Below are 23,574 nucleotides of genomic sequence, written 5' to 3' on the forward strand. Positions count from 1 at the left end.
CTAAATTCAGACGGATTTGTGAGCTCAAGGTGGTATGGCCATAAGCTAAAACGAAACACATGGTTTAATTTAATTTATTTTCATCTATTTATTTTGTTTAACACACTCGCCAGTATTTCTTCATTTCATTTATTTAGGGAATAACAAAGCTGACATGCTGCTTCTCTCTGTGGTTCAGTAATTAAATTGTTAGCTGTCATTTTTTAAAATTAAAACTAAAATAAAAGCTTTTGAAAAAACGTGATGAGGTACAAAACAAACACATTTAGACTCACAATGTTTTCTCTGTAGCCTGCCTATAGTTATTTCTCTCATATACTTTATGCCAATCTGACAGGCGATCAAAGGTACATACAGAAACTGGATTATTTGTTTTCGTTTTGATAATAATCACATAAAAGGAATGGGATAAAATACAGCTGACGGTGATACTTTAAAGAAAACCCATAACATCCCATGACCGAGATGTCTGTTGGGTAAAAACAAAGTGCTCACATGTTATACCAGTTACCAGATACTGCTCTACCAACCACTTTCACACTTTCGCTTGTTAGTAGAACACACCTTTTTCTTACGGAGTGATATATGATTTAGGTTTTTATAAAAAATTGAAACTAAAGCTTGTTAACACAACAATGGGTGCATTTAAGCTATAAAAAAAAATCCTCACTATGTCATATTACAGCTATTGCTCACGTTGATAGTTTTATTATACTATATTTCAGTATTGATCTATGGCATATTTTGAGACAAACTGGCATGCAAAATAGATTATCAGAGTAATGATGTACTTAATCTGCTCTTTAGTTACAGTAGAGGATTGTGTACTTGCCTCACCTTTTGCTTGACTTTCATTTTACTACTCCTCAACATTCACCTGTCTCCATAATATAGTTTATACACTAAAATTTGACCAAAATAAAAAGCAAGAATGCAGAACAAAGTTCAGTTTATTTGCAGTGCTGAAATGTTACAAGTGATCACCAACAGAAAAATGGAGAGAATTCTCTATTTTCAGGAAGATACATCAAAGGCAAGAAAGAGTGTTTTGCAAAAGAAAACAATTTTAAAGACACATTTCTTGAGTAGCAGTTATATATGTGCTGCTGGTTGTTTAGATAATATGTGAGAGAAGATATAAATATTAATCAATTTGTCATTGACAGAAAACTGACTTAAAATTTACACCGATCATAATGATGCTACAAATAACAGAAATTCTGAACACAGCTACATTCCATTATAAATTAGACATTACAAAAGCCCCTTTCACAGAATACTTTGGTGTTTAAGGAAAGTATTTTACACCAATCCTTTTGAGAAATCACATAAGGAATAGTACAGCGGTAACAATAATAACATTTCATTTCATGCAGATGTGACAATGAATCAAATGACTCAGTCTCAAAGCCCTGCCGATACCTCCAAATGGAATGCAGCCATTGTTTATGATATAAGCTTCACATGTTTGGCCAAACAAAACATCCGATGTGGAAAAGATCACCTTGACAACCACACAAAGCATGACCAAACCTCATCGTTCAACAAGCAGTAGTTTTAAGCCATATTTACATTATCTCAAATATGTGGATAATTTATATCTTAGTTTTAAAGCAATCTCCAGTTTGCTACCTTTGCTATTTCTGTGACCTTGAGAGTCCATGTGGAAATGGAATACCACCTTAAACATATTCTCTTGATGTGGAGACTGACTTTCCAGGTGCATATTTGGGCACATAGTGGCGGCGCTCAGATTTAGGTGGGCAGTTCCAGCACAGGAGCCCCCCTCCCATTAAGAGCAACCCAGTAGCGGCCCAGCCAATATACAGTGCAGATCCCAGCTCATATTTCTGGAAATTCATCATCATTGGGTTATAGAAATTGGTGATGACGGCGTTGGCAGACCAACAGACTGGAATGAGACAGAGAAATCCCGAGATGATGAACAGAACCCCAGAACAGATGCAGACTTTTGCTTTGGATCGCTCCTCTTTGATGCAGTTAGTGCATTTTCCACCAGCAACTGACAAGATCAGTCCAAAGACTCCAACAAGGATCGCGATGATAATCATGGCACGAGCAGCCTGTAGGTCAGATTCCAAAGCCAGCATCGAGTCATACACCTTGCACTGCATCTGGCCTGTACTTTGCACCACACAGTCCATCCACAAGCCCTTCCAGAAGGTTTGAGCTGTGACGATGTTGGCACCAATAAAAGCACTGACCTTCCACATGGGTAAGCCGCATGCTGTGATCTCCAAGAGCCAGCCAACTATAGCCATTGTTATACCAGTGATCTGAATCCCCTGAGAAACCATCTTGTTGTCTTAATTTCTCCAACATTAAGGTCAAAAAGAGTGCAGAGGAAATGCTGTAAGCTTGTGCTTAAAGTTTGTTGTGTGAAATAAAAGAGACACAGACATAAGGGAATGCGAAACCACAGTCGTCAACTGCCATTGGCCAGATGAGTTTACACACAAACAGACCTAGTGACCTTCATTATTGCTGACCAGCCAGAAATCCAGAGTTTCAAGGTTGGATAAAAAAATGAAAAAGCAAACAACAATAATTTTTACTTCTGTGGTTTCTTTTATTTCTTTTTAATTTTTTGGGTTGCAATAGCAAGGACATTTGGTGTAAAAATATGCTGAAAATGCAGAATCAAATATGCTAAGCCACGCTACGCTGTTTAAAACCTATTTATTTTCTCTGACTTTTAAAAGAATATTCTTGGTTTATCATTGTGCAAGCAGAGTCTTATTTATTTCTATTATTGTTTAATTATGTTTCTAATGTCTTTATTCAGGCACTTTTAATTGTATGTATATTTTGTATGGCCGCTAAACACTTTGGTCAGTTGATTTAAATATGCTATAAATGTCAGGGTCTTTCTGTCTGGGATCCAGAGTTTTGAGTTTTGGGAATATTTAAGTTTTCTTTAGTTTTAGTCGGTATTGTTGATATTTAGATTTCTGTTATTTCTTAGTGTTTATTTTGATTTACTTGAGTTGGCCTTGATTTGCTTACAACTGATACAAGTTCCTTTTGGTGCTAATTCATGCCTTTAGTTCTGTGTTCCTGTTCCAAAGTTCTTAAGGTTTATTCTGTGTTTTGGGGGTTTATGACTTTCTTTTGGTTTTGAGATTGGATTTATGTTCGAGCTCCATGTTAGCTTTACTTTCCTTGTGATATTGAAATCCGTGTTTTTACTGCTTGAATTTGGCTATAGGGTTTTAATCCTCTTTTGTGTTCCCATTCTGTTCCTGCTGTCTTGTATTTATCTCCTGTCTCTGGGACAAGTTCATATGTTTGAGTGTGTTAGCAATTTCCTGTTTTATTTGATGGTCTCTTGTCAAAAACTTACAGAAGTCCAGTCGCTTCTTTTTCAAGCTCCTTGGAATATCATGATCTGGATGACTGAGAACCTACACAGACATTATGCTAAATGTTTAAATCTTTAATCAGATAAGTGACTAACCTTGTTCATTTATACTATACTGATGTATTGAAGGTTCAGGTTTAACAGATTTTTTAAGGTTAAAATGCTACCGTTTGACTGTTGAAACAGTTTTTTTGTCTCACTCAGCAGTCAGACAAAAAACTGCAAGATGTGATATCTTCTTTGCAGCAAGAGGCAGTGTTGGCCAAGTGATTACTCAGATAGGGAGCGCTTCACTAAAGAGTCACTCAGAGGAAGCAGTTTTGGAGGGAAAAGGAGTGCCTTATTTTCCTAAATTACAGTGCTGTGAAAAATATTTGCCCCCTTTCTGATTTCTTATTTTTTGCACATTTTTCACACTTAAATTGGGCAAACAGTTTGTGCCCTGAAGCACGAGTAAAACTGGGTTATGCAGAAGGCCAGTGATAAGAAACTCACCAGTAAGTCGTCCTATCGATGGCTAAACAAACCGCCGTTTGCTTTTTTTCCCTTAATAAGTGAAACCAATTTTGAAAACTGCTTTTGTAGTTACTTGAGTTTTTTGACTATTAGTAAAATTTATTTGATGATCTGAAAGTGTGACAAATATGCAAAAACCAATGAATCAGGGGCAAATACTTTTTCACGGTACTGTACTGTTCTTTTTAAAGTACATTATGGAAATCTTTAAGCTGCTCATGCATCTACTAAAGAATTAGAATGCTTAAGAATTTTTACATAAAAATTAGTCATGTTTCCTAGTAGTGATTTGATAAATATGTATCTTATATATATCTACTAATCATTTAAAAAAAAAAAGTGTACTTAGATATATTATATTTAATTATATTTAATTATATTACAATATATTTAATAATTATATTGTTTTCTGATTTGTATAAGTTTTGTCTGCTTGGACTCTTTTTTGGCCAACAAAAAAGAAACACTGATTTAGTTCTATAAACTAAAATGTGGTTATGGGTGGTAACACCTCTGTTGTAAGACAGAGGTGTTACCTCATATCCTCTTTTATAAGACTTCATTTAAACTTAACATTATACAGTTTTAATAAATAAAAAAAAGGATAAGCTCACAAAATATGTTGGTTGAGCAGTGCTTAAAACGCATCTTTATTTACAGTTTAAAAACGTCCATGAATAAAAAACACACTGAACACACATGAAATGTTATGCAAAAAGATACAAATGGATAATATCAAAGGAAAATGAATGAATGAAAAATACAACAAATCCAAGTAGCATGATGTACTTTACAGCATTTTGTGACTCCACCGTATGGGACATTGTGTGCACCACGCCCAGTTTTGGGTGCGGTGGGCTTTTTTTCTTAGCAATTTTCAAACAAGCACGATAGAAATATTGAAATATTTAAAGTGTCAACATGAATCAATCAATAAGACCACAACGCATTTGATTCATGTCTTTTTTTTAGTCTCTTGGCTTTCTCAGCTTTTCCTTTTCCTTGTTTCTCCTCAAACGTAGCCCTTGTTTGCAGCTGGAGCAGATGAACGGGGAGCTGAGTACTTGGCAGAGTAGTTATCCTTGGGAGGACAGTTGGCACAGAGGAATGCACCACCGATGATGAGGAGGCCTCCTGCTCCCCAGCCAATGAACAGAGAAGCTCCCAGTTCCCTCTTCTGAGAAGCCATTAACATTGGACTGTAGAATTCCTGTATGACGGCGTTTGCTGTCCAGCACACTGGGACAAGGCACAAAACACCTGCAATGATGAAGACCACTCCAGCTGCAATGCCAATTTTGGTTTTTGAGCTCTCATCCTCCACACAGTTGGTGCATTTCCCTCCAGCCATGGCCAGTAGGATGCCAATGACACCAAGCAGGATCGCGATGATAGTAAGGGCTCGAGCAGCCTGGAGGTCTGAAGACAGGGCCAGCATTGAATCATAAACTTTGCACTGCATCTGGCCTGTGCTCTGGACTACACAGGTCATCCAGATGCCTTCCCATGTAGTTTGAGCTGTGACAATGTTCTGGCCGATGAAGGCTGTAACTTTCCACTGAGGTAAAGCACAGATAACAATGACCCCAATCCATCCAATAATGCACAGGGCAGTGCCCAGCATCTGAAAGCCAGCCGAAGCCATATTTCCTCAGAAAATTTCTTGCAGTATTTCAAAAAATGTCCAGAAAGTTAGTCTTGCTTGAAAGATCCCCAAGTGTAAATGTTTGAATAAGTCTGGAACGGGCCTTTTTTATACTTAACTGAGGAGGGGCTTGACACATGCAAAGTTACACAGAGCTGTGACGTCCTTACGGTTCTCATCCCTAATCTCAACCCCAAACGTGTATCATCATGTCAGTTTTGGTCTCAGTTGGGTAATCGTTGCAGGTGGAAAAGCTACCTTATGACTCACGGGTGTGGCAGAAGCATTGCCCATAGAAGATATTTTTTTGTCCCATGTTTTTTGATGTGTTGCAGTAACAATGACTGAAACTACTTTACTGTTGTGATGTAACAATCATGCATATGTAAAATGTCAGGTTTTGAGGAACTATGAAAAAAAAGCTTCTCCAACTGGTTCCTAAATATACAGATCGAATTGTTATACTTTTTTGTAGTATAGTTAACCTTTTTTTTTGATTAACTGTACAAGTCAGGATAACAGATCCACTGAAAACAAGTTATTTCTGAAATTCAATAATGCCTCAGTCTAGAGAAAAAAAAATCCTGACTGTCCAAATAATATAAACTAATATTAATAATACTTAATCTGAATTGAATAGTTGTTTAAATGTACATTAGCTGAACCCAAATGTCTTCCAAAACAGCTTTTTAGAAAAGACTCTCATAAACTTTACACTGTGCAGGTGCACTCACACCATTCTTATCATTCACTGAAAGCACACATGCCCTGCTTGTCAGCATCAAATGTAAAGAGAATGCTATTTCATGCTGAAATGAATGAAAAAGAATGATAGATTTGTTGTCAACCTCCTTTACAGCCTCAAGAAAATAATTTATATTAGTTAGCATGAAAAGAGTAAAAAAGTTTAAAGCTGACCTTGCAGTGATGTCAGTCCTTAAATACTTGCAGCTCTTACAGGATGTCCTCAGAGAGAATGTATATTTTGCAGTCCAGATCCCACTTGACTTACAGATAGTTTTCCACAGTATTCTGAAGACATCAGGGTTGAGATGTTAGAGAAATAGCAAACACCAGGAACAGTGATTTCAGGTGACAGACTATTACTAAAAGAGGGAATAGTGAGTGGGGGCTAAGGGAGGTAGAGGGAGAATCAGATTGTCCCCGAAATGAATAGAGGCAGTGTTTTAGAGCCAGAACTGCGGTAAGGACCATAATACCTCTATTTTTTCCAAGGTAGGATCATTAAAGGTACTTGAGCCTGGCTATGGAGATTAGGTTCCAGACACAAGGAGGCTGGGAGGAATTTTCACAATTAAGACTCTGAGGAGAGATTTTTCAGGGCCAGATTACTCCTGATAGGCCTTATGCTGCAATCATTTACCTCATGACTCCTCGTGTCAAACTCGTGGGTAATAAGAAAATATTCACATACATGTAAGATCATTTTAAGATTCAGATGGTGAACAAAATTTAAATGTAACTGTTAAAAAAATGTTACTTAAAAAACTGCCAAGACATGCGATCAAGTAATTAAACTGTGCTTAAAAAGCATAACAATGCGTAAGTATCCCTGCAAAAGCCAACAGTACAAATTCTGATACAACAGGTAAGCGACTTGAATGCTTGAGCTGTGGGAAAATGACAAAAGGAGTTGTCTGGAACAAGCTCAGACTTCACAGTAACGGCTGCCTTTGGTTGTTATTCAGTTGCCCAACCCTTTAGTCAAACTTGAAGGGTTACGATGCAAAGAAATAAACAAAATAAAACTGCAGATGAGGGGTTGTGTGTTATTTTATATGCTGTAAGGCCCATAAGCTTTGTATGTAAAACCTACCGGACCTATTTAATAGTTTTTGCACCTGTTTATAAGTTATAAGTTGTCATATGCTCAAGGTATCTTCTTGTATATGAGATCAATGTTTTGTTACTGGTTCCTATGGAAAAAGTTAGATTTTCTGATGTAAGGGAAATTGTTATACTGTCTAGGATTTTCATCAGATAAAACTGTCGTTTGCTTGTATCTGTATGATATCATCACTGGGGGCTGCGTGCCAGTTGCTCAGGTAGCGTCACAGTTTCAGTGGATGATTTAGGCACAACATGGTGTGTTGCTCAGTGACTCACTCATTTTTGCCGTGTCTTATTATCACATGACACCAACAGGAACCTGAAATCTTTCAGTCTGCCAAATAGGAGCTTCTTTAGACCCGAAATGATAACATCTTGTATAAAACACACCTGTTAATATTTACTCTCAGAGGGCAGTGGTTTAAAATCACACTCTTGGAAGATGTCTGTGTGTGTTTGTGCGTTGTTGTTCACAGTGGTCTTTTTCTTGTTTAATCTGTTATTTGGAGCTTACTGAAGTCAGGTCTGTTGACAGTAGCACTCCTAATAGCCCCTTAATACATCCTATTAATATCTCTGTTCAAAGAGATGACAACAGGTTATTTAGTTTTTATACAATGATTCATTGAGCAATGCCGTTAAATACAAACCACCACATTACACACAAAATTAATTAACAGGTGTTCAAAAAGTACAGGCCATTTGCAACTTGTGTTAGAAAAACAGAAGGTGCTTGCTCTGTTTATGTTGCCAAATAAACAAAAACATCCAGGGCATGAGGATGAACGCAAGTGCTAACCACCCAGCGCTACTAAACCTTAAATTTAAACTGCTTGATCAGATGTAATGCAATAAATAAAAGTACCATGCAAACTGTTTGTGCCCAGTTTCAGTTTAGAGCGAACTGCATTTGTGGGCATGCATTGTAATGCCAAGAGGATGACATGCTAAGAACTAATCTCAATGAGTACATCGACGTGCCCTTTAATGTTTCGCAACTTCAGAGACTAGTCTGCACGACACAACATAACAACGCACCAAATATGGATGTCTTTGTGACTGAACAGGTTTCAAGAAAACTTAAAACGACAGTTGGCCCGTTTTAGACGGACCTACTTTTGGTTTGCTAATTTACAACTTATGACGCTCATATGGTTGAGATGAGAGCTACCACCCCCCCTAAAAAAAGAATGCTGTTTGTTCTATGATAAATACAAGCCGGCAGGTGTTGTTTTGAATTCTATAAGAATTGTTGTCAGGTTGTATTTTGCCCTGGGGAAAGACTCGTAAAGTCTGTGTAGACCGTTACAGCTCTATACAGGAACAGCTTTTATTTCCTTTTATTTTACTATTTCCTTACATGATTCGTGGTGCTTTCAATCACTGTAACAATGCTGATTGCACTAAGCTGTATTAGCTTAAACTGGATTAGTTCACTACAGTATTTTTCAACAACAGACGCTTGTTTTTAAATAACAATTAAAAAGCAATCAAATCAAACAACAAAAGAAATTCTTCAGCTTAATGTTAACAATAATTGGTATACATTTATACTTAGGATTAGTACACTTTAGCGTACAGTGACAACAACCAGGAGCACCTTCACTGAACAGGTCAGACTGGTTCCCATAACAGGTAAATGTTGAGCAAGGTGTGCGAGTTGCTACATGTGTGATACCAAGAAATGGTCACCACAGCTGAGGCACGCAGGAAAGAACATCTTAAAGCTCCCATAAGATATTATCCATGCATGGTACTGTGCAAAAGTCTCCAGCCACTCCCCATTTCTTTTCATGTTTCCTCAATAGAACCGGACTTACCTGTAAATTTTAAAGTGATACTGAGTAGTGCTCCAGGCTTTCTGAGCTCTTTCACAGTGTTTATATGGAAACTGGCTGCTTTTTCACTGTTTTTCAATCCAGTCATTGTATCTGATAATATGAATCAGTCGAGCATAAAAGGCTTGTACAGAAGACACCTGAGTGAGTTTTATTTTTATACAAACATAAAAAGAGAACTCAGGGAGGAACCAGTGTTGTGTCTACACATAACAGGTAACTTAGGTATTTTGTTACTGACATACTATCAACCTGTTGTAACAACACGCAGCATTTCCTTACTTGAATCTCCGACATATAATATATGATGCAAAATATAACACAGTTTGACAGCCATAAAATAATATTTTAATATTTTCACACCAACATGGTGTTTACCAAATAGCTATTAGCCAAATAGTTACATTTCTTAAAATAGTTGTGCATACCTTGGCATTGTGCGCAGGATATTTCTTAAAAGTTCTGAAGAAACTGGAAAAGTGTAGAACAAAAGTAGAAGCGAAAAGCCTAAAAAGAAACTACAGCAGATGAACAGTATTTTATAGTCAAGAAATAGGCCCTTCAGTTGAGTCTGTTCATTGAAGTACGATTACAAATGGTCTGAGGGAAAAGGTGTCTGTGAAGAAGACATTCTCAAGGAAGGACAAAAAATGTGTAAAAATTTGAACAAGGTAGGGGGGGAAAGTTGTACAAATTGTCAATCTGTACAGAAGAGGTAAGCAGAGGTACAACAGTGAGTCCCTACAGCCGTCTTTAGAACACAGAGGTGGTTTTGTCAAAATTGACGAAATAATAAATGAAGCAAAGTACTGTATGTACAAATTCTTTAGTTATTTCTTTATGTACTGTATTTCCATGTATGTTTGCATGTTTAGGTAAATCACTGCATCACCACTGTGCTACTATTGTTTCTAACCGATAAAGCTTTTGTATTTATTTATTTATATTTTAAGTCACATTATTAATACTTATTTGGCAACAAAGGGAGTACTATTCAGTATATTTCTGTTGACTAACAACAGACTTCTGGCAGGCATGTGTCATGATGATGAAAGACTGTGTGGTTGCAGAATGGAGAACTATTACTACTCCCAGCTTACAGTTGTGGCCAGACGTTTTCAGACACTGATGATGCACAAGAATTTCAAGGAGATTTTGGCCTCTTAATGATTTCTTTGAATTGTTCTTTTTCAGGGTGGAATGATTGCATAGCATACATCTTTACTGACTTATACTCCCCTATTAATTTTAGTTAAATTTAGTTAAATTGCACCTCAACCACATGCTTTTGGTAGCCATCAACAAGCTTCTGGGATAATTCTTTCTAGATATTTGAATTTAAATGGGTCCATTTCCTGGCATAGGCCTGACTTTTAAGCAAAGTACACAAATTTTCATTAAGGTTGAGATCTGACATTCCAGTAGTTTACTGTTCATTGCAGGCCTGAGTCTTGGCAGTTACTTTCTTGTTCCTGAGCAACCTAACAAATTTCTTTCATCTGAGGGTAAGAGTTTGAGTGACACATCTGAATAACTTGTATTCATGTAAAATTATTTGAACCAAAGATTTTCAGATCTGCAGTTATTTAGAAATAGCTCCAAGAGACCCTCCCAGCTTCTGTAAACCTATGTTTCTCCTTCTTAAATCTTCAGTGAGTTCTTTGGACTCTTTGTTCTGAGCACTGGTCAATCTAATTAGTGCTGATAAACAAATCCTTTTAATGCTGTTGTAGCCAATCACTGACCCGATGTGACCTCTGTATATTAGTGGATAGCCTTTAATGACACAGAGTTCACTTATTAGCCAAGCCCCTATTCTCAAGAAGATGTGAAGACTTTTTAGAAGATATCCCTAACTGTTAGGCATTTTCTAGTCCTTTGACCAAAGTATTTGCAGGACAGACAGTACCAAAGAAAAAAAAGACATAACAGCTGTGAGTGAATATTTTTTGAATGGGAAAATATCTGGGCATTACTACACCTTGATTTGTATTTTTTTTTCTGGTCAGTTAGATTATCAAGAGTTTAATTTGCCCATCACACTTTATTTCAGTATCACCTAGCCATCATTAAGGAAACTGGCTTAAAATGAGGTAATATAACTGGATAAAGTCATCCAAGAATCTCTAGATAGGTACAAGTCTCAAATGACATAAAGAGGACTCATTAGATGCCTGTTTCTTTTTCTTTTTTTGGCCAGTAGGTATTTTCTGTGCTATAAGGGATTGTGTGACTGGCCACCAAAAAACAAGGCTGGCATTGTTCCTCTTTTTTTCTTCATGGGTCTCATTCAGGGAATGATTCAGCGTTTTTCATCATTCTGTCACATGTCACAGAAATATGCACACATGGACTAAAATACTGTGTATCCACTTTAAAAAAACAAACAAACTCCAAAACACTTAAAAGTATCTTTACTCGATTCAGTTTATGCATCTCAGTAAATAAATGTAAATGTTTAATTGGTGTAAAAATAGATAAAACTGTTTTTCAGAAAACAATCTACAGCATTTTACTATAAACTAACACTCCCTGGGTTCATGTACATTTCAGCATTGGACTATTCTATTAACAATGATATGTATTTTTGTGGTTGTCTCATATTATAAGACATCCTTTTGTATCAGATTTTAAAGAAAACTTTGATGTCTCCAGAAACCCAAGTTCAGTTTGGAGGTAGAAATGATGCCACCTTAAGCTGACTCCACCTTCAGTCATCTAAACTGAATAAAGAAGGTAGAATCTCTTTCTCCCTCTCTCTTCCTCTCTCGCTAAAAGCCTTGCACAGGCCTTTGAGCCACAGAGATCCAATGTCACCTTCATCTCAAGAGGGTTGAGCTCACCGACACAGAAGCCCTCCCATCTCACAGCGTACTGAAACAGAATTTTGTTCAGCTCCTTCCTCATCCCCTGCTCCAACTATGTATTCTACCGGTTTGGAGATCCTCGGGATCATTCTGGCTGTGGCTGGCTGGCTGGGAGTAATGGTGACCTGTGGCCTGCCTATGTGGAGAGTGGCTGCCTACATCGGCCAGAACATTGTCATCTCTCAGGTTATCTGGGAAGGCTTGTGGATGAACTGTTCTGTACAGAGCACAGGACAGATGCACTGCAAGGTACATGACTCCATGCTGGGGCTTCCAGTTGACCTGCAAGCAGCTCGTGCCTTGGTCATCATCTCTCTGGTTCTTTGCATTGTGGGCATCATTTTGTCAGTGGCTGGTGCCAAGTGCACCAACTGTAGCCGGGATGTGAGCAGTAAACCTCGCCTCATGGTGGCTGCTGGGGTGACATTTGTGGTGGCTGGACTGCTGCTTCTGCTGGCTGTGTCCTGGACAGCTCACGCCATTGTCCTGGGCTTCTATGACCCCATGCTGGAGGAGACAGGGAAGAGGGAGTTTGGTAATGCTCTGTACTTTGGTTGGGCTGCTTCCTGCCTGCTGATTCTAGGGGGAGCCCTGCTCTGCTGCTCCTGCCCTCGCAGATCAACCACGGCACCAAGTGGTGGTGGTTCTGCACCTTCCCGCATTGACTACTCAGCTGTAAAAACCATATCAGTCAATGGATACACCAGAAGAGACTATGTATGACTGTGTGACATGAGGAAATGATGAACTGCATTTATAAATTTGTGGTTAGTAGATGCATGTTTGGTGCTAGCTTCAAATGTTTAAATGACTGATCCGTGTTTCATGTTTTAGTCGTGAACATTTTTTTTAAAATGATGTGCATTTTTTTGTTTCTTTTGCAAGTATGAACACATTTTTTTTCCTCAAAAAAGCTGAAATCAAGATGTTTCTAACCTTTAGAAATCTTCACACAATGTACTTGGAAGTAAATTCTGACAAGAGGAAGTTTCACAACTTCAGTTGAAAAGTAAAACTTTTTTTTCAGTAACTGGTTTGTCATCAACTTTTCTTTATAGTGCACTTTGTGCTGTGCTTTTTATTCCAAAAGGTTTGTTGGTGTGCAGAGGCAGGGACATATACCGGCTATAGAGTTCAGCCATGTTTGACCAAGAAGTGCAGTTCAGGGGCATTCCAGCTTTGGATATTTTATTTCAATGTAGATGGAAGAAACTAACAATAGATGGCTTGTTTCAGAAGAGCACCTTGTGCTCCCTTTCTTTTGTAGCCTGCCCTCCATTTGCAAAGTGAAATTGAGTCGGAGATAACAGTCTCCATCTGCAGGGGATGTAACCTCTGCCGAGTCACAACTGAGCCACAAAGACTCTATTGATCAGCTAGTTTGCAACTAATTGCTGTGCACTTCTGCTTGGCATTGGATTCACAGACTCAAAATATAGTTTGAATGTTTAAAAGGGTATGTCAATTCTTGCAAACACTATATAAAAAAGATTTACTATGAAAGAAATTATGCTTAAATAGTACACTTTAACAATATAGACAGAAAAATAGTCGACTTGCTTCATTTAAGGTCAACCAACCCATGTGATTTAATCCGTTCGACAAACAAGAAGAGCTAAAAATCCACAAGAAACACAAATTAGAAAACATTTCATCTCTTCTTAACTTAGGCATTAGATACGAAGTTACATATATTTATTAGTATACAGTAAAGTATATTTACGAGCTTCTAAATATACTAGAAATTCATTTTCAGTGGCCACAGAGCTGCTTACAAAATGTGTCATTCAGCACAACAGTGCAATCGGGTGCTAGTCAGAAGTGATGGAAAACATATTAGTACAAGCCAGCTCCCATTTCAAAGAAACTGCAGATGCAAGAGAGAAACAATGATGTTGTTGTTGGTTAAATGAGGTGTGGACAAACTATGAGTGCATCATTTCCCAGCAGAGGTTGACTCAGGATAAAATGTTAAGGCTTTTTATATTTTTACTGTTCTTATTCTGATGGGCCAAGGCTTGCTCAACAACTTCAAGAAAATAAAAATTTCTTGAATAATGTTTGATTTAAGCCCAAGCATTCAAGTGTCTGAAGGCCATGCATTTGACTGCTGTGGTCCTATGATCATGCCAATAATGTTCATGTTAGTAAAATGGTTTACAAAGTGAAAATGATGCCGTGCAGTTTGTGTTAGTGTGATGAGGAAGCTCTGCTAAATCTTGGAGGCCAGAGTGTAAGTTTTTCTCCACAGCACACTGAAATAAAAGTTGAAATAAATGATGCAATGATTTTCTGAAAAAGGACACTGATAATCCATTCCACCCACCCACAGGACACCTAAACAGACTATTTATGCATTTTCCAACACACTGGCCTATTATATAGTGTTTTCTTCTATTACGAGCACGTGTGTGTACTGAGAGAAATACAGATGTTCCTAAAAGAGTTTCACGAAAGTAATATAATCAGTGCACACTGTATTATGTTAGAGGGGTTTTGTGTTGCATTGCAGTTCCACAAGTAGTGTTAGTCAAGAACTTCCCAGAAGGACAGATTAGTCATTTGAACAGATGCAGTGAAGCTGTTTTCAGCAGTACATATCAGCACATTACACACCCTATTATGATGACATAATATCTAATAATTTAAGCTTTCTAAATTGAGGCTGCTTGAGTAACTCAGTGTGTGCTTTACACTAAGAGAAAATTAACTCGAACAACATTCTTATCAATCACCTGTCTTAAAAAGACATTTTTTTAAATGATATTTCTATAAAAAGCAGAGAAAGAAACCTAGGCCTTGTCTTTTTTGTGGCCAGATGAAAGCGCTTTTTCCAAAACATTTATATCTCTAAACTATTAAAGATGAAACATTTTTAGGTGGAATTGTGAAAGCTTTCCATAGAACTTGGGATGATGTTTTTTTTTTAATCAAATTTATCAGAGGCATGCAGAGGCTTTCACATATATACAAATACAACTTTCACATAATCAGAAAACTCCCACTGGTTTCCAGAGAACTCCCCCCCCCCATTTGCTTTTCACCACTTCCATCATGTTCGGGGTTCAGTGACTACTGTTTATCCAAATAAGGTGTAATAAAGTACTAATGGCATTCACAAACCCATTTGTGCAACTTGCATTATTAATAAGCATTTTTAACAAATTTTCTTTCTGATTCATTTGCCACACACTACTACAATGATACTATTGCTGAAGTTGTCCTCTACTTTCAAGCATTCATCCTTCGACCTTTAACTTTTCTGTTATTCTTTAACTACTGTAGACTTGAGAGAAAAAGCCACTGTTTACTCTCCCCTCACCCAAACAGGTGGGAGAGCTGCTAAGGCCGTGAAAGTTGAATCATTAAGCTGAGTCGGCTGTTTCTGGCAGTACAAATGAGGTGGGGCAGTTAACTATTTGAACTCCTCCAATCAATATCCATGTGACTCCACCTATTTAAAACCATCTGTTCTCGTATCAGCAATAATCTCAATAAATCACTCAGATCTCTTCAAACTACTCTGAGGACATCTGACACTTGACACTTGACAGTGGACACTTCGTATTTACACACAGTGCAGACATGCCTTCAATGGGATTAGAGATTCTTGGAATGGCCCTGGCTTTCCTTGGATGGATCTTTGCCATTGCGTCTTGCGTTTTGCCCATGTGGAAAGTAACAGCTTTTATTCAAAGTAATATCATCACTACTGAGACGAGCTGGGAGGGCATCTGGATGGAGTGCCGAATCCAGAGCACGGGTTACATGGGGTGTAAAATTCATTACTCCATGTTGGATCTAAGTCCTGAGCTTCAGGCTGCGCGTGCCCTTACTATCCTCTCCATTCTTTTGGGAATTGTGGGGCTTTTTGCAGCCTTTGTGGGAGCAAAGTGTACCAACTGTGTGGATGAAAAGGCAACCAAGGCTCAAGTGATGATTGTTGCTGGTGTGAACTTTATCCTGGCATCTCTGAGCCAGATGATACCCGTGTCATGGTTTGCCCACAATATCATGATGGACTTCCACAATTCAACGGGATCGGGGGAGAAGAAAGACTTCGGTGCAGCTTTGTACCTGGGCTGGGCAGCAGCTGCTTTTCTTCTCATAGGAGGGGCCATCCTCTTGTGCAGCCGGCCCCAGAAGCCTCAGAAAAAGCATGGGCCTCCATCAACGGTATACGCTCAACCTAAGTCCGTCGTCCCCAGTGACTATGACAGGAAAGACTACGTCTGAAAAAAACATCTGCTCTTTTATCATATCTTTGCCATCATGGTCGAGGAGAAGAGCCATTTCTTAGAAATTGGTATCGATCTGCTTTCATGTTCAAAAGGAAATTCCATATTCTGTCTTGGTATATTGTCATGTCCTACATTTTAAGTGCAGACATGTTGCTGTTGGAGATGAACAACTTTAAAGTTCTATTATTTGCAGTCCAAATTTAGAGAGTTTATTCATTTATATGCCTGAAGTTTAAATTGTGTTGATTACGCATTTTTAAATACACATAAATGCTTTGATTAGAATAAGGTGTCATTGTGTTCTGTCTGTATCTATCTATATGCTTTTTTACATCTGTTTCTCTGGAATGTTTTCTTGGTTTACATGTTTTTAATGCCCTTTTTAAACAAACCTCTTGTGATGATTTTGACTGTTGACAATGAGCCCTCACTGTTGAAAATGACGGATTGCTAAGGCTTCAAGATAATCTATTTATCTGTCTATAAAGGATCCTGCAGTTAATGTAAAAAATAATCATTGCGTGACTATGACTGTTTTAAGTGATTGCAAAAATTTAAATTAAAAAGTATAAAGGGCAGGAAAAAAAGAGTGTAAGCAACAAATACATGAAATTAAATGTCAATCAAAATAATCGATGTCAGTGGGTTTTTTTTTTTTTTAAAGAAATCCGAGGTGTACGATGATCTTTGGATGAATGTTACTGTCAGATAGGGTATGCAGTGTAAAATAAAATAAGTGAAATGTGAATAAGCGAACACCCAAAAGAAGCTTTTTCTTCCTTTTTACTTTTTTGAGAGTGAACTATCTGGTATATCAACATTTGAGAAAAACCATGCAAAATACACACATTAATAATATTTCATAGCATCAACGAAGTAATGTATGTTTTGACTTTTTCAAAATCTAGTTGCTTCCATCATTGGCTGAGAAGCAGTGCTCTATTACACAGCAGTTATATAAACTAATGGTAATGATATAAAATTAACCAAGTTTCTGTTTGATGGTAGACTGGTCAATTATACTCTACTGTTCATACTAAAATGAGAATGTACTAATTTAGAACAAAAGTAGAATCTGTAAAATGTTCAAGCTTGATATTGTAGGGGTGTAAAGAAGAACAATGTCATTAATTTTGCACACTCAGATTAGTTAGACAACTCAGAGTCTCTGTCACAGCACTTATTCATCTCCCTGTCTCCCATACGTCTGCAGGCTCTGTGCTAACAAGAACCGCTACCTTGTCTTACACACAGTCAACTATCTGAACTCTCACTCCAAACAATGAACCCATTTTACTCCTGGGTTATAGAGTGCTGGGGGATGGGGGCATTCTTAGGGAGACAGTCTTGGACGAAAAGAAATTCAAGGACATTCTACAGACAGATGGATTCATTAAGACTCATAAAGGTTAACTGCCAGGTGAAAGCCAGCCTCATAAGTCTACTCTTTGTATGTGTAAGGATTTAACTTCAACCGAGGTAGTCTGTGCTCTCGTAAAGCTGCAGAGAATCTTCACTCCCTCGCTTAGGAGAAGCAAGGGCTTTTGCAGTGATTATCAGGAGAGTAACAGTTTGTTTTGGAAGTAGTGAGACCAGAATTCTTCATTTATCAGGCATTTCAAAAAAAGCAACATGATATCACAGAGGGAAGGCTGGGCTAAAGGTTTATCAGCTTTAAGAGCAGCTGCAAAGTGAAAGGAAAGATTTCACTGGTTTCACAAAATTTCATTACATAAACGTTTTCTGAGAAGGTAAAATTCCATTTATATTCTTTTTAAAATAAGTTTTTCTTCCCATACTTTTGTACATTAAACTTACAACCCTTTTAGCTGTAAAAGACCTCTTTGTGGTCAGGCCCATTGTGAAGTTGGCCATGTAAGCCGATAGCAGAAAGACTTGAGTGTCCAGGTAATTCCTCCCCTTTTAGTGATGTCAGCTTCATCACAGACTCCTCCCCTGCACCTGACCAGCCTTATAAAATCAGCTCTAGTGAAGTCGAGGTGAAAGATCATCACACACCAATGCGAGGCCTGAAATTAACCATACCTGGCTCTCTTCTCGGCTCTTCTCCTGTATTAGATTTCTTTTCTGGGATCTTACCTCAGGTGTGACATACCTTCAGCAGGAAAAGGAAAAAGGACCCTCAACATGTCTATAGGGCTGGAGTTGATTGGCATTTCCCTCTGCATTTTAGGATGGCTTATTGCCATTGTGTCTTGTGCCCTCCCGATGTGGAGGGTGACAGCCTTCATTGGCAGCAACATTGTGACAGCTCAGATCATCTGGGAGGGCCTGTGGATGACTTGCGTGGTCCAGAGCACTGGACAGATGCAGTGTAAGGTGTATGACTCTATGCTCGCCCTCTCCCAAGATCTTCAAGCTGCCCGAGCTCTCACAGTCATCTCCATCCTGTTAGCAATCCTGGCTTTGCTCATTGCTATTGCTGGGGCCAAGTGCACCAACTGCATTGAAGACGAGGCATCCAAGGCCAAAGTGATGATCATCTCTGGAGTCTTCTTCATTGTATCCGGTGTCATGCAGCTCATTCCTGTCTCCTGGTCTGCGAACACCATAATCAGGGATTTCTACAATCCGTTACTCACTGATGCTCAGCGGAGGGAGCTGGGGGCTGCAATGTATATTGGCTGGGGAGCCGCTGCACTCCTGATTCTGGGCGGTGGACTGCTCTGTTTCTCCTGTCCGCCTCGTGAGACACGATACAACCCTTCACGAATGGCTTATTCTGCCCCACGGTCTGTCGGTGGGCCAGGTTTAGAAAGGAAAGACTATGTATGAACCAAAAAGAAAAAGAAAAAAAAAACAGTACTCAATCTTGAACTTGCTCACCCCATCAAAGTGAGATTGTCTTTAGACGAAGAGCTCATAAAAAATGAGAACTGTTCAATGAAGGATGCATTTGATTTTGCCTGTAATATTAAGTATTTTTGTGATGGACCTTTTGCTTTTCAAGAGACTGAAAAAGGATGAAAGAGACATGTCTGTGCATATCTTAGTACTCCATCTTTTTCAGATTAATATTGTTCATTTTTTGTTACTGTTACATTTTATATGGTACCAACTTCTTTACATGTTTACAAAGAAAGTTTTTTTCCCCACAAGCCACCACTGCCACATTCATACTAAAGCATCCCTCTGTAGAAAATTTAATGATTTGGTGTGTTGAATAGCACACAGAGGTAAATACTGTAGAAACAATATCAATAATGACCTGTACCAGCCAAGACAAATGTTAACATGCATTAAATGGAGTTTCTTTTACATTGTGGAAAGGGTGAAAGTCTGCTGAGAGACTGGAGGTTGCAGGACACACAGTGTCCACAGTGTGTACTGAGAATAAAAGAACATGGGTTCTGAGGCAACTTGTCACTGAGCTAATCATGCTGTATTACATGATGAATATGTATTTTTCAATGGCCTTTTTTTCTAAATAAAATGACTTTTTAAGATTTTACCCCTTTCTTTAAAAAATTTTTTTCATCAAGAACATAAAAAATGCTTTTGTTAATCTTTTAACAGCATACAGACTCTTGCATGAGTCAGTAAACCAGTAACAAAAAAGGAAGGTGTGTGTTCATGAGAGTAACCCTGATATTCAATCCTGAGATATAAATTACCTCCAGCTGGCAGCTTTACCACATACGCTCTAAACAATTAGCCACAGGATCAGTTAACTGGCAGAGGTGAGAATGTGAGCACAAAACAGTGGAGTCATTCCAGGCAAGTTGCATTTCTTTTATTTCTCGTTGCTACACCTGTTTGCAGGTAGTACCCATTAACAACATACACCTTTACTATACGTCACGTAACAGGATGTAAAGAAATATCTTTGGTACGGCAGCTAAGACAAGTTAACTGCAGCTAATAGCTTGAATAATTAAATAAAACAACGTCCTTCATGAAGTAAAATCAACTGAAATCCAAATAAATACTACAAAACAAAATAAAAATGCATGTATAACACTAAAACAAAGTAAAATATTTCAAATTTATGAAAGTAAAAACAAGATTTAAAAGTGTTCACCAATTGCAGTAAAACTTTAACTTCTCCTCAATCTTCTACTACCTAGTTTTTCATTTTGTCTCTTTATTTAATAAAAACATGCAGCAAAGGAGCACATAGTGATCTTAACTCAGAAGCTTAAAAAGTTAAAACTCCTACCAACTAGAATTTCCATGCAATGACAGACATCCTTTTCAGTGTAGTTTCAAAACGCATGCAAACACATCTGAGGAAGGCAGGAATGTTAAAAATTTATGAATATCTCACAGTAAATATGGAAGAGGTCCCTTGGTGCTGTATCATGTTACTGACTGCTGTCTCTTAGTCCTATCACATTCAACAATGGACAAGGAGCTGCTTGACATCTGGTCACGATCCCAGTAACCACAGGTTAGAGCTCATTTAAATTAAAAGTTCTTTTAAACTAATTGAGATTAACTTTTTGTATTATTGCATTATAATAGATGTGGGCATCCAAACACATCCCTCTCAAATGACTAAAATATTAAAGTTTCAGACATTTACAAGAAATTTTCTTTAAACTTGAAAGTTTTAAATGAAATAAATATCAAATAAATAAAACAAATGAGCTCTTTTCTCAGACATGTGACAGAGGATCATCATCTAAAGTTGTTTACCACTGAGCACCATTTCCCGTGTGTTGTTCCAGTGACTGGTCTAGGAGCCTCGGGCATGTTTGGCTGCTGTTAATCTGTGATTTACACACAGGTGCACTTTAAACCATTCTAAGATCAGGTACCACACTTTAGCGAATGGAAAGAAGTGAAATGAAATTAATCATTTTCATTTGAAGGAGAATTATTTTTGACAAGAAGTATAAAAGGAGTCAAGTATCAGCTTAAAATAATACTTATTACAAAATCAATTCTTTATTTGCTCTGCAAAATATAAAGTCCTACTAAGAGCCCTACTCCCAGCTGGTGAATTACAACACAGAAATTTTATAAAACTAGTGATTAACTCAAAAAACTAATTCAAAATAATACCATAAATAAACAGGGAAAAACCCAGGGAGTTGGAATTGAGAAGCAAACGGGGACCAACCAACCCCAGAGTTCCTGAGGGTCTAATAAAACTGTATCTAATCAAATACCTAAACCTGGATGAGTGGGGGGAAAGAAGAAAGGGCAGTCTGTGAGTGTTTCTGGTCATGCTCTGCTGGCTCTAGCCAAACTCTGGTCACATGACCGAAACTGGGGAATGTGAAGGACAGTGAGGTTGCCTGGCACCTGGAGGCAGAAAAGGAAAACAGCCCCCTTACCTGATAATTACACAGACTCACTGTGTCCACTCACTGTGAACAGAAACTCACCAAGATTCCTACCAGTAACAGCAAGAAATGCAAATCCAAAGCACAACAGATCCACATATCAATGATAAAACAATGAGGATAACAAAGTTAGTGAACCAACAAAAGAAATTCTGTTAATCTTCAAGAAACATTTCCTACCTAAATTTAACACTTTTTTATCAGCTAAATTTATTATTAACAATATGGCCAGGATGAGAAAGTTGCCAAAATCTTACTTTGCAGAAACAAGAGCAGGAATGGAAAAAAGGAGAGCAAAGCCACTAAATGTTTCCAGTACTGGAAGTAAACTTTACAAGTTTTAAATCAAATGTACTGTGGCTCCACTGGGCATAGCAGAAAGAGGACATTATCAAAGGCAGATCACGTGTGTGTCTGCAAAAGTAAAAACAAACACAGGACCTGGTGTTAGCAATCACTGAAGTTTCCGTTTAATGGATCAATGCTCAGCACAAAAACCTTGGCTGCAGTAATCTCAGGAGCGTCTAAGGCTACGTCCACACATACAAAACTACGTTTTTCGGATTTTGTTCTTAAAAAAATCCAGTCTAAATGTGCAGTTTTGAAAAAATATTGCTAAATAACGCTAAAAACAAAATGTGTGCCGATCAGAAGTCTAGAAGTCTGGGAGGGAAAGACTGAACAGGGTTTTGTACCCTCACAAAACCTTAAGTACTTTTGAAAAGTTTTCCTGGAAAAGCAGTTAATTTTGTGTTACTTTTAAAGTGTCTTCAACATTTCAAATGTTAATGTTAATTAATGTTAATAACTAAAGACAGTATTTTGGTTGGTGTCGACTCACAACTTAGGCATGAACAAAATGCATACAGCATACATAAATTAAAAAAAAAGTAAAAATTAAATTTATTCAAATTTTCTCCAGAACTGGAAACCCACATTGTATAACAGGGAAAATCCTGGAAGATAACATCATGCCATCAGTGAGCCAGCTGACTCTTGGGTTTTGACAGAACTGCCAACAGGAAAATGACCCCAAATAAATCCCAAAGTTTCACACTTTGTTTAAGTTGAGGGAAATGCTATTGATATAATTTAACAAAGATATTTGAACCACTCTTGTGTAAGTTGAAGTAAAGCTAGCAGAATGCAGAATCGGGTTTGAATAACTTTGTGTCTGCTATCAGATCTATCTAAAGTTCAAGAATAGTGTCATAATTGTCTTGCTGTGTTATGATTGCACTGTGTGGAGTTTAGAGTGTTTATTTTGGGACCTATAGCAGAATCCAGGATATCAAAATAAAACCATAAACCAAGCCTTAAATGCTGGGAAGTTCAAGGAGTAAAAAAGAAAGTCCAAAAGTTACAAGGAGCAAATCCAATCCAAAATGACAGAAATCACTAGGAACATAGAGAACACAGAGCTAGAGCGCATACAGCTATGAGGACAACTCAACATTTAACAAAAAAAAACCAGCGACAATATATACATTAGAGGTATTGATGGAAGTGGAAATAGGTGGGGAACTCAGCTGCAGACAATTAACATAACAAGACAGAGTTGACTCAACACAAGACAAAAGGGATCAAAATTACCAAGGTAAAACCTGTTTCCTCATTCAAACCACTGAATGAGGAAAAAAGCTTAACTTGACACAAAGGGACACTGAAAGACAAAGCACAACACAGAAATGAGACGGGAACCAAAATCAGACAAAGGGGAACTTAATACCTCCAGAAAGTCACAGTAGCTTTACAGAATACTTTTAAACACAACTGAATAAAAACAATATGTTGATTAAAAGTAAACTAAATACAGACCAATATTCCAAAAGAAACAAACCTCACACATAAATCATTATCAAACCAAAAAACATGCTGTACTAAAAATTCCAACCCCTGATCTATGACGTGTAATGTGATTA

General features: G+C 37.8%; 6 protein-coding genes across 6 annotated transcripts in view; 3 read left to right on the plus strand and 3 right to left on the minus strand.

Annotated features, from left to right (window-relative positions):
* Positions 1-6,550, minus strand: part of cldnj (claudin j) — a 16,028-nt gene extending 9,478 nt beyond the window's left edge. Inside the window, exon 1 of the mRNA XM_005745030.1 lies at positions 6,462-6,550. The gene's annotated coding sequence lies outside the window, so the exon portion shown is untranslated. The remainder of the gene's footprint in view (positions 1-6,461) is intronic.
* LOC102211242 (claudin-4-like) lies at positions 950-2,385 on the minus strand. The gene has a single exon (XM_005745027.1). It carries the CDS (start codon positions 2,316-2,318, stop codon positions 1,683-1,685), a length of 636 nt encoding a protein of 211 aa, XP_005745084.1. The 5' UTR covers positions 2,319-2,385; the 3' UTR covers positions 950-1,682.
* On the minus strand, positions 4,521-5,635 carry LOC102210949 (claudin-4-like). Its single transcript, XM_005745026.1, has one exon. The coding sequence runs from the start codon at positions 5,541-5,543 to the stop codon at positions 4,911-4,913; it is 633 nt and encodes a 210-aa protein (XP_005745083.1). The 5' UTR covers positions 5,544-5,635; the 3' UTR covers positions 4,521-4,910.
* Positions 6,551-12,153: 5,603 nt separating the features above from the next.
* Positions 12,154-12,822, plus strand: LOC102212848 (claudin-4-like). The gene has a single exon (XM_005745032.1). It carries the CDS (start codon positions 12,154-12,156, stop codon positions 12,820-12,822), a length of 669 nt encoding a protein of 222 aa, XP_005745089.1.
* Positions 12,823-15,562: 2,740 nt separating this feature from the next.
* On the plus strand, positions 15,563-17,096 carry LOC102213135 (claudin-4-like). The gene has a single exon (XM_005745033.1). It carries the CDS (start codon positions 15,685-15,687, stop codon positions 16,333-16,335), a length of 651 nt encoding a protein of 216 aa, XP_005745090.1. The 5' UTR covers positions 15,563-15,684; the 3' UTR covers positions 16,336-17,096.
* Positions 17,097-18,358: 1,262 nt separating this feature from the next.
* Positions 18,359-19,772, plus strand: LOC102213423 (claudin-3-like). Its single transcript, XM_005745034.1, has one exon. The coding sequence runs from the start codon at positions 18,489-18,491 to the stop codon at positions 19,134-19,136; it is 648 nt and encodes a 215-aa protein (XP_005745091.1). The 5' UTR covers positions 18,359-18,488; the 3' UTR covers positions 19,137-19,772.
* The last annotated feature ends 3,802 nt before the right edge of the window (positions 19,773-23,574 follow it).

The sequence above is a fragment of the Pundamilia nyererei genome, unplaced genomic scaffold, assembly GCF_000239375.1.
Source record: "Pundamilia nyererei isolate P.nyererei 1_Seehausen unplaced genomic scaffold, PunNye1.0 scaffold00152, whole genome shotgun sequence".
Taxonomy (NCBI): Eukaryota; Metazoa; Chordata; class Actinopteri; order Cichliformes; family Cichlidae; genus Pundamilia; species Pundamilia nyererei.

What these genes read in the sequence shown, in the direction of transcription:
- LOC102211242 (XM_005745027.1), bottom strand. Translation starts at nt 2,318, where the DNA reads ATGGTTTCTCAGGGGATTCAGATCACTGGTATAACAATGGCTATAGTT.
- LOC102210949 (XM_005745026.1), bottom strand. Translation starts at nt 5,543, where the DNA reads ATGGCTTCGGCTGGCTTTCAGATGCTGGGCACTGCCCTGTGCATTATT.
- LOC102212848 (XM_005745032.1), top strand. Translation starts at nt 12,154, where the DNA reads ATGTATTCTACCGGTTTGGAGATCCTCGGGATCATTCTGGCTGTGGCT.
- LOC102213135 (XM_005745033.1), top strand. Translation starts at nt 15,685, where the DNA reads ATGCCTTCAATGGGATTAGAGATTCTTGGAATGGCCCTGGCTTTCCTT.
- LOC102213423 (XM_005745034.1), top strand. Translation starts at nt 18,489, where the DNA reads ATGTCTATAGGGCTGGAGTTGATTGGCATTTCCCTCTGCATTTTAGGA.